Below are 11,163 nucleotides of genomic sequence, written 5' to 3'. Positions count from 1 at the left end.
TTGAACTTGGTGTACCCCCAAAAAAATAAAAAAAAATTAAAAACTTTAAAAAAAAAAAAAAAAGAGTTGCCACCACTCGCCACAACTAGAGAAACCAACAAAGACCCAACACAGCCAATTAATTAATTAATTAATTAAAAAAGGTATTTATGGTGAAATGCCATGATGCTAATGGAATTTATCTTAAAATACTTTAAGAATAAAGTAGGTGAAGCAATATGACAAAATAATTATTGTTAAATTCAGTTATGTATATATTCTAGTCTTTTCCAACACTTAACATGTGATTGGCAAGATGACAAGAACATATTAAGAATCTGGAAATTGATGTGATTGCCTTTAGATAAATCAATAACAAGTGATACATTAAAAAGTAAATGAAAATGATTCACACTAGGATACCCAAAGGACAGCATTCTAAACCACTTAGGAAAGGTAGAAAGGGACTTATTTATAAATAAATTATTTACATTTAAGAAAATAAATGGCAAATACCACGTGAGACAAAAATGTGACCAATTATTTATTTCTATTTATGGAAAATAAAATTTTCTTTACATATCTTCTTGAACTTTTTTTGGTATCCATGTAGCACATAAATAAATATAAATTAAGCTTAAGATTACAAAAGAATAAGATTTACAATTTGAATATGAACATCTCATTTCAGAAATATAGAATCTTTTCTTATATTAATATTATAATATCTCTGGATACTTTTAAAGACATTAAGTCATTAAAGACACCTTTCACCCTCTCACGGGACTCTTTTTCAAAAAAAAAGAAAATGTTTTAAGAACAAAATTAAAGCTGATCCATCTTACAAATAAGGCACTAATTCACTATCTCTGCTCGTATGACAAAGGAAGAATTATTCCTTCATTCTGTACTCCTCCTTTGCCACGAACTAACCCAAGAAACTCAACACTCTTAAGTCATCAGCATGTTTTTCCTTTAAAAAATTTTGCCAACTGACTCAGACATTTTAATGGAATAAGAAAAGATGAAAATGCCTTTTAATCAAGAAGGATTATCTTAAAATGTGTTTCAGCTCTCTTTGGCAATTTTCCTTAGAAAGACTGGTTTATTTGTTTTAATATCCAATTAATGTTTTTAATTTTTTGTGCCCTTTGTAAGTAAAAATAACATTACACATTTGGGGGAAAAATTCACTTTTTTTCCTTTTCTTCTTGCTCACATTCTAAGCATGAACAAATCTCTCCAATTTCCCACACTTTTGTGAAAGTAGTCACTCTCAATCTTGTGAGCTGTTCTATTTTCAAGAGTCTTAGGAGTGTTGAGAATGTGATTCCAGGACAGATTCGTTTTTCCTTGTTTCGGGGACATTCCTATACATCTTAAAGACAAGAGAACACGCAAAAAGAAGAACACTACTACATATACTGTGTCCACTCCATTAGAAAGTTTTACAAAACTAGAAATATTCTGTGTACTCGTGTGCACTTTCTTCTCAACTCTTCTTTGGCTCAGTTAGCCAGTGGTTACTAGCATCATAAGCAAAACTGTCAATGTCATACATACATGTCCTGAAAGTTAAAAAAAAAAGTTAAAATCAAAATAATTTTATTTACTTGTGATAAACATTAATTTTTTAGTTACTATGTGATAAACCATGAAAAAGAATTAGTTGGTTAATTTGGGGGGGGGGGCAAAAGAAATAGAAAATTTGTTAAGTTATAGAGTATGAACAACCTCAGTTTAGAGTTTGGTAGCTATAGCAACACCAACTAAAAGAGGACAGTTGAGTTTTTAGTTTCTTGAGATTAAGTGGCCAAGTTAGATTCAACTAAAATACTTTCAGATTAAAAGTCAATGAAAACTCCCTAAAATAGAAGGTTTTAATCAAAAGAAGATACCCAGAAAGTGTTACAGATACATATACATTATTAGTTTTGTGTGATAATCTTGCCTAACGACATAGAAGAGATAAGACCTGTAAACATGACTTAAAAAGACACATTAAAATAGATTTACTATTTCTTAAATGCTGGAAACATTAGAAGTCACCAAGTAAAACGGAGATGCAAATACAATATGGGTCAATCATCTCATGATGCAGGTAGTCACAATAAAGGTATTCCTATTTGTAAGCCCTAATGTATCAACCTTTTGTTGTCCCCAGATATTTGTAGCATGGTGAGCATCTAATCATTTCAATAAACTGAATACAAAGCACAGGATGAGATAATGAGTATATTGCTGAAGAGAGGAGGACTGAAGACAGGTCATATTAATGAAAGATTCACTGTGTTAATCACGCATTCAACAAAGAGAAACAATTCTGACAATAATAGAGGTCTAAGCCTCTATTGTCCTTTAATAGTCACAGATAGATAGAGTTAATTGTGTTAATGGACATTTTCCAAGACACAGACATATGATTTTATTGAACAATATACCTTTTATAAATTACCAGGTGGTCTTACTTCTGCAGCATCATCAGTCACAGTTAAATTATGAAACTTAACATTAAGTGCTTTGTTGTTCTCATGTGTGTAGTAAGAGCTGAATAGTAGAGAAGGAAAATACTGACTGAATTATAAAATTTTAAGTTCAATCAAAAAGCAATATCAGCATTTGCTTACAATCACATTCTTTGTATAAACTAAAATTTATCACACATATCCAACACTTCTAAAAGATGTAAATAAATCCTTTGACAGGATTTAACACAAAGGATCACTAGGTGAAGGTACATTACACCTTCACACGCATTAACTCTTTCCCCTGTCTCATTAAGATCAAATTTTAATTAAATCAGTGTGAAATTGAGAGTATAACCAGGAATGTATAAAGTCAGCTCCTACCCTCAACAGCTTATACTTCCAAAATAAGGCAGGTGGAGTGTTTTTAGTGCAACTGAAAAATGGCAAATTCTTTCTTAGGGGTTTGCATGAATTTCTTCTGATTCACAAATAGAAGAATTATGTTTACTGCAAAACCCCAATAAAACATAAAACAAATAGCCCCTCCTTCTATGTTTCAGCACTTTTCATTCTATTAAAAATATCATGGTCAATTATTTTACCAAAATATCTAAAGAAATGATAGCCTAGAGAGAGCCCCCCATAAACTCATCACATCCCACCCCCTCACCTACCAAGCCCCAGAGCATTGGCTTTACAAGTAAACTGAAAAGGTTCCAATTCAGGAGAACTGGACCAAATGGAAGGAAGTACAGAAGACTGGTGGTTTACTCTTTTTTTCCAGAGTATTTTTGCTGAGGCATCTGTACCAACTTAACTCACTTTACATGACTTAGAATTCTGTTAATTTATGCTGGGCTCTAAACCATATTCTTAAATAGTTTCTGAAAAATCTGAAGAGGAAGTTCTATTTTACCACATTTGCTTTTAAGTCATCTAGAATATTTTACTGGAAGTAAACAAACATCTGTAATATCTGCTACAAAAAAAAAACAAACCCAGGACCCAATGGTCGAATATTTTTAGTAAAAGAAGGAACCATTTAGTGATTTACAGAATGTTTACATACTTCAGCTTATAATAGGCTTAAACAATATTGTTAATTTAAAGAGAAGGGAAAGAGCCATGGAGGGTAAAAAGTAGATATCTCACATCATCCAAAGAATTGAAATAGGCAATTTAGTAACACCGTTAAAATATAGTCGTTCTTAATCAAGTAGTGAAAAAATAGGCATTAGGGCACTTCAGAAAGAATTCCAGTTTATATGAACTTCAAAATGAGTTTTCTGAACAATAAAATCTACAAAAGAGAAGAGGGTCAATTTAAATAATGCTCTGTCTACAGGCTACATCAGAGCCAACTTTATACTTAATGCACGTATATTCAATGCAGATCAGATGTTTCAAATACTGATCTCTTTTTTCTGTGTTGTTTTTTTATCACCTGAGTGCTTATGATGTGCCAAGTAAGGTTCTAACCTCTTTACAGGTGGCAATTCATTTGATGCCATGAGATAGATACTACAATCCCATGAAGTAGGTACTATATTTCCCCCATTTTTAAAAATGAGAAAACTGAGGCATAGAGAGGTTAAGCCACTCACAGTCACATGGTATGTAAATAGTAGGCCCAGGACTGGAATCGAGCAGTCAGGTTCCTGAGTCTGCCCTCTTAACCACTGGGCTGATTTTGGCTAGACTGGCATCTATTAATAAATGCAATTTATTAATAGGCCTAGTCACAGGCAATTTAGCAATATGTTAGAATTTCTCTTTCTAGATTTTTTCGCTTCTTTACAATACACAGATACTCTCATAAATTGTAATGAGTAGAGAAAAAGTTGGGTTGATTAACAGATTGCAATGAGACTTTGGGTTTCAAATCACTTAATGTCCTTGTATGCACAGGATCTAAACATTTTTTAAAAGACACAGAGTCTGTTCATCCAGGTTAGTAATCAACAGGCAAAAGGAATAAAGAGACAGCATGGCAAAAAATACAATTAAGCTAAGAAAGTTATCTACCGGCATAGTGTCCAGTTTTACTGGAAAGAAGCTAAGAACAAATTTTTTAAAATCATCAGAATTTCTGCTCACCCTGATTTTCCACTGTCCCAGAAAACTTTGAATAGAATTATGGTAACAATTATTATAGTACCAGCAACACATCCTTGAGGGGGAAAAAATTTGGTAAGACAGTTAATACAGAAACATGAGAAATTATATATACAGTGTAGTTCACAATGACAAACATACTGATTATGAGGTAAGTTAAGGAAAAACCAGGAGACATGAATTCTATTTTGCTTGCTTGCTTATGTCACAAGTTTGACAGTAAAAATTGCATGTTATTTAATCTGTTTTCTTTCAAGGAAAAACGAAATATTTAAAATGAAGTATCCCAATGCTCACATAAAATTTAACAGGTTTGAGAGGGTTCTAAAGTGTTTCAACACCACCATGCTTAATTTTCAATGATTTGACCATTGATTATTTAAATATGATGACTGTATTATGTAATTTCAGCACTAGAAGGTGTCTTGGAGCTCACGCTCATTTTGTAGATAATTAAACTGAGTCTCAGAAACGTGAAGTTTCCATATGTGGTTAACGGGAGGGCCATTTACTTAGTTCATAGTAAAGGTAACAGAGATGTAGGCATTTCTCCATCATAGGAAAGGTATCCTCATCTGAGCAGAGAGTAAAATATACTTTGCTTATAGAAATGCTTTTCAATGTTTAGTCTATTGCAGATAAGTTTTCATTTAGGAAAACTAATATTTACTTTCAAGATTAAATGCACTATTTTGAGTTGAACAACAGTAAATAATTGGTTAAATAAGTTGATCAACCGCAAAAAAATTTTATACCTTGACTTTTACACATAAGCTTTCTTCTGAAAACCACCCATTGCCCTTTCCCCTCACCACCCTGGGTCTCCCTTTTCCTACCCACTCCAGGCTCCCAAATCCTTGAATCCTATTCTTTCAATCTGCACTACAAAGAAAATTATTGATAACACTAGAAAAGCAACTGAAGCTAATGTGACTAACAAGTGTATCTGGTTCCAAATCAGCAAAATACTACAGATGTTGCACAACTGAACTGCCATGTGGATACATAATTTTAAAAACAGCTGTTTCCACCATGGGCTTTACAGTATTTTACCCAGCCAGTTTCTTTAATTGATCCCTTCGCACCATAGCATTAGCTTGAAAAGACTGTACTCATAAACCATGGCTTCTCAAAAATTTGGGGTTTCTTTTCCTTTCACCATTTCCCATTAACCCCACCACTTTCAAATGTTGCAGAAAAATCCCGTTTTCAATTTGAATGATAAATGAAGATGGAAAATCTTAAAGTGATCCAGAATATCTGGATGACAGAAGTTAGGAATATTCTTAGAACACTGATCAGCACATATATGTGATTCTAGAAGAAAGTGTGTGGAGGTTGATACTTTAACAGAAAACCAGTGCAAAATACAGAAATATGAGAAATATAATTCTAAAGAAATGATTCCTCAATAATTAATGATTAATGAGAGTATTATTTTGCAAATTAGAAACAAAGAAAACTTTAAAGTATAAAGGCAATAGTTTATGATCTTAACATTCACCCAAAGGTGAATCACTTTTAACTTAAGATTGACACAACTTGGGCTAAAAGAAACTATAAAATTATAAATGAAATTATGATTATGATTGCAATGTCCTTAATTATTCATTGAAGAGATCATAGGTAGGAAAATTACATAATTTTAGAAAATATTTTTCTCCAAGTAAAAGCAGTATTTTAGTAATGTTCCCCATTATGTAGAATTATATTTACCTAGTACTTAAAACACTGCAAAGCAGTCTGTCACCTATTATCTCATTATCTCCAACAATTGGCAAGGTGCTTGCAAATAGTAAAAAGTGTTTAGTAAATGTTTATTAAATTGCATTGAATGATATTCTTTTTGCAGATGAGAAAACTGAGACCGAAAAAGAGTAAGTCAAACAGTTTATCTCCAGAGAAAACCTATTTCTAACCCCAGGTTCAGGGCATGATTTTAACTGTTTGCAATATTCTCAAGAAAAATACCTGAGATTACTCCAACAAAATTTGTATTAGCTGGGTGTTACATTAATATAGAGTACGGTCTCCATTCCCGAACAACCCAAGTCAGAATCTAAGTACAAGATCTGGTATTATCAAATGACGTTTGTCTCCTTTTCTGAAGAAATGTGGATCCATCCAGTCATTTCAAAAGGTCTCACATATACATCTCATAAAGCGGAAATGCAGTCTATATACTATGAAAAACTAAGAAAGCTGTGAATAGGTTTTGTTCCTCCTGATAATCCTGTTTAACAGAAAAGCATAACATAACATAAGCATGTGATATTTAAAAGAAGTATTTTTGATATTCCACTGAGCATTCTCTAATCTTTTCTTTAATATTCCTGCAACTGACCTATTAGCTCCCGCAAGGGATTTGTGAATGTCACAATACAGGAGTTCAGCAATAGAAGGAAAAAAAGCAATAGTTGTAAAGAATCAGGACAATCTTAACTGTCAAATTTGAGTTGTGCAGCTCTAGGGTAAGAATTGTTCTATCCTTTCAAGTACTTAGTGCTGAAGAAACTAGTCATCTGCCTCCTAATAGCTTTGTGACCTTGAGCAAGTAAAGAATTTTGCAAAGCCACAGTTCTCTCAGCTACAAAGTGGGACATAGCTACACTACAGGACTGTTGTGAGAAGTAAATGAAATAATACATAGGTGTATTTCAGTACAGTCCTTGTCACGCGCCAAACGCAAATATTACTCTAATAAAGGACTATTCTTACTCTTTGGTGTGGCCATAGGGAATGATAAAATTGTCAGAAATCCACCTTAGGAAAATAATAGTGATAAAATAAAAATGAATTCTTAAAGCTAAGATTTATTCAATTTTTAGCACTATGCTAGTAGTTTTCACATCTATTACCTCTTTAAGCTTCTGAGACTAAATAGGAATCATGATCACCATCTCATAAATGAGAAAACTGGGACTCCAAGAGATTAAGTGAAGCACTTGGGTTGAATAATGACTAAATGGAAAAAAAATTCAAAACAAGATTGAAACCAAGGTCTGACTGACTCCAAAGCACAAGTCTTCCTTCTATATGACAGTGTGAACAAAACAAAAAAAAAAAACCCCACAATTATATACAGCATGTATTCTCAATGGGGTTGGTATCATCCCTAAAGGGAAAAAAAAATCTGACTTTTTATGTATAAAGTACCTGTGTGCATATAGTACATAAATAGATTTATATTATATCTGTAGTATTAATATTTCATAGGGATGATTAGGAAAAAATGTCTTAAAAGCTCCTTGAGGGGGAGAGGGTGATAATGAAAAAAAATTCTTTTTGAAAAACACTGATACGCAGCCAGCAGAGAATAGCTTTAAAAATCACAATGCAGGCTTCACTTACACAGCAGATAAGAAGGTGCTTAGAAGAGTAGTCAGTCTCTATTTCTCAGCAGAACTACGTAGGAAAAAATTCAAATACTTGCAAAGTTCTAATATCATTTGTATCATTCATGTGCGTTGCTGTGTAATCAATAAAAGCAATTTCCTTGCCATAGAATTTATCTTTAAAATGAGAAAAGTGACTGCATTCACAGAATACATTTAAGAAGTAAAGATATCAACAATTTTCAGGTTTATATTTTATAAGATCCCAAAGAAAAATATTGCCATATGTCTGATATAAGAGGAAAGGAGTTCCTCTTTATTTTTGAGCACACATTAGAATTACAACTAACCCTGAGGGAAGGTTTCTGGGAAATCATACAGTATATACTTAATTTCAGAGAAAATAATAAGCACCTCAAACTTTCATTGAATGCAACTGAGCTGGTAAGAAAAAGCTCATCTATTAAATGTTTAAGCTCATCTATTAAAAATGTCATTAAATCATTAAATCATGAGATTTTCATTTAGAATATATTTATTTTTATTTAAAATATAGAATGAACAAAGTGAATTCCAACTCTTGGAATCTTTCAAGATACGTCTTTTAGCTTAAAAAAGGTTCACTTAAAATATAAAAACTATAAAAATAACAATGAAAGTAATAAAACAAGTACCTACTTTTAGTTTTATAGTCCCTTGGCTAATTCATGCATGCATAAGATAGGAGACTTCAGCTTATTAACACATAAATCAAAAATATTCACTTTTTTCTAAGTGTATTTTCCATTAGACATTACTTAGCAATATGCCAATTTATCTGTATTACTTCTTAACAAACACTTATTTTAGCATCTTCTTTAGGAGTTTATTAATCTTCTTGTTAATACATAACATCAAATAATATATTTTCGAACAAAAACGGACTAGACCGAATGCTAGAAGAAACTGTAACACAGGTATGTTTTTGGCCTCATGCCTATAGCAAGGGAATATATTTTAAAGATTACTTTAAACCATTAACAGGAAGAGAAAAGGAAGAGGATATAACCAAAGGTAACACTATTTGTTTTACTTGGGATAAGACAGACATCTAGAAATGGCCAAGGAGTAGTTTATGATTAATTATAAAATACTTGAGGATAGACACTGTATTGATAACTCTTGCCTCTTGTGTTTCTTTAGCCACTAGAATGAGATATATTGAGACAACAGACATGCAATAATACTTGACTGATTGGCCAAATGATTTAAAATTGTCCTAAAATTACCTTGGAACAAGAACATGGTGGGGAATATGTAGGAACATACCAAGTACCTAATAGTATTCACAAAGCACATCGATAAAATGCATTTACCTTTTTTCTCTTTGGCACCCAAAAACACTGTATTTTCATAGCATTCCTAACACACTTAAAAGACAATATTCTTTTCCAGGAACATAGATAACACATCCGAAAGCGATGACAAATTCTGTTAACTGCCGGAAAGCCACACTTACCCAATGTAATGACGCTAGCAACTAAAGAAGAAAAAAAGGAAAGAATTACAAAAATAAAAATATTTTAAAGTCATTGATTTGCTAGCAACTCAATAAATATATAAATTTACCAACCAACTGTACTTGAAAGTTCAAAAGCAACTCATATTTTCATAACTAAAAGAAATAATTGTAAATAAATTAATAAAAACAATTATATATTATTAACTTAATCAAGTAACATACACACCGGTGTCTATCTCTATTAAACAGAGTCAACACTATAAACATAAAATATAATACAGAGTTACTGAATACTGAAACAAACACCATGTAAATTTGGTTATATGACTTGATGGCAAGTCAAAGTTATTGTAAGGATTAATACTGACAAACGGAAGGTGCATGGTACATGCCACTATGGAATACACTCAGTGAGTAGTAGTTGCTATTATTTTTTTAATAAGAGCAAAAAAGGTATATAATATTTAAAGGGTAAATTAATTGTATAAAAGAGAAATTTGATCCCAAATATTTGTTTGCATATTTATCACAATAACTGACTCAGGTTTAGGTTAAATTTGTTAAATTATCTCGTATTCTTGCAGAAAGAAATATATTAAGAAAGTTAGCTCTATAACAAATTTATGTAAAGTGAAATGATTCTCTTTGCCTTGCCCTATTTAAAATTGGATGAATTCAACCTAAAACGTTTAGGCCCAGAGATGTCATAAAATTTGAGGAAGTCAGTAACCACATATAAGTGTTAAAATTAATGAACTGTATCTAAATGTATCAATATAAGCCACAAAAGAAATGTTGAGTGCAAAAAGTCAAGTTAGGTAATGAAACATGTGGCATACTGTTTACATAAATTATAGTGACGTACAAGTAGCATAAGAATAAAAACAGAGAGGAAGCTTGCACAAGCTTGCACAACGAGGTATATCACCTCACACCGGTCAGAATGGCCATCATCAAAAAGCCTACAAACAATAAATGCTGCAGAGGGTGTGGAGAAAAGGGAACTCTTCTACACTGCTGGTGGGAATGTAAACTGGTACAGCCACTATGGAGAACAGTATGGAGGCTCCTTAAAAACTAAAAATAGAGTTAGCATATGATCCAGCAATCCTGAGTGTAGATCTGGAAAAGATGAAAACTCTAATTTGAAAAGATACATGCACCCCAATATTCACTGCAGCACTATTTACAATAGCAACCTAAATGTCTATCAACAGAGAAATAGATAAAGAGGATGTGGCAACCTAAATGGAAACAACCTAAATGTCCATCGACAGAGAAAAGGATAAAGAAGATGTGGCACATATATATAATGGATTATTACTCAGCCATTAAAAAGAATGAAATAATGCCATTTGCAGGAACATGCATGGACCTAGAGATTGTCCTACTGAGTGAAGTAAAATCAGATAGGGAAAGAGAAATATCACATGATATTACTCATATGTGGAATCTAAAAAAACGATATAAATGAACTATTAACAAAACAGAAATAGACTCGCAGACTTAGAACATAAAATTTACAGTTACCAAAGGGAAAGTTTGCAGAGAGAGAGAAATTAGGAGGTTAGGATTAACATATACACACTACTATATACAAAATAGATAATCAACAAGGACCTACTGTATAGCACAGGGAACTCTACTCAGTACTCTATAATAACCTATATGGGAAGAGAATCTGAAAAAGAATAGATATACATCTATGTATAACCGAATCACTTTGCTGTACACCTGAAACTAACACAACATTGTAAATCAACTA

General features: G+C 32.3%; 1 protein-coding gene across 9 annotated transcripts in view; it reads right to left on the bottom strand.

Annotated features, from left to right (window-relative positions):
- Positions 1–516: 516 nt before the first annotated feature.
- Positions 517–11,163, bottom strand: part of CD55 (CD55 molecule (Cromer blood group)) — a 30,045-nt gene continuing 19,398 nt past the window's right edge. For 5 of the 9 annotated variants that reach the window (XM_057728247.1, XM_057728251.1, XM_057728252.1 and 2 more), the window contains 4 exons: positions 9,396–9,416; positions 4,545–4,617; positions 2,421–2,526; positions 517–1,547 (listed from right to left, as the gene is read on the bottom strand). In XM_057728247.1, the coding sequence (XP_057584230.1) occupies positions 2,424–2,526; positions 4,545–4,617; positions 9,396–9,416 (197 nt within the window). In that variant the 3' untranslated portion in view covers positions 517–1,547; positions 2,421–2,423. Of the gene's footprint in view, positions 1,548–2,420; positions 9,417–11,163 lie in introns of those variants that run through there. The other 4 variants (XM_057728250.1, XM_057728249.1, XM_057728248.1 and 1 more) reach the window with 4 other exon arrangements.

This window comes from Hippopotamus amphibius, chromosome 3 (assembly GCF_030028045.1).
Source record: "Hippopotamus amphibius kiboko isolate mHipAmp2 chromosome 3, mHipAmp2.hap2, whole genome shotgun sequence".
Lineage (NCBI taxonomy): Eukaryota > Metazoa > Chordata > Mammalia > Artiodactyla > Hippopotamidae > Hippopotamus > Hippopotamus amphibius.
This window is presented reverse-complemented; position numbering and strand designations above follow the sequence as displayed.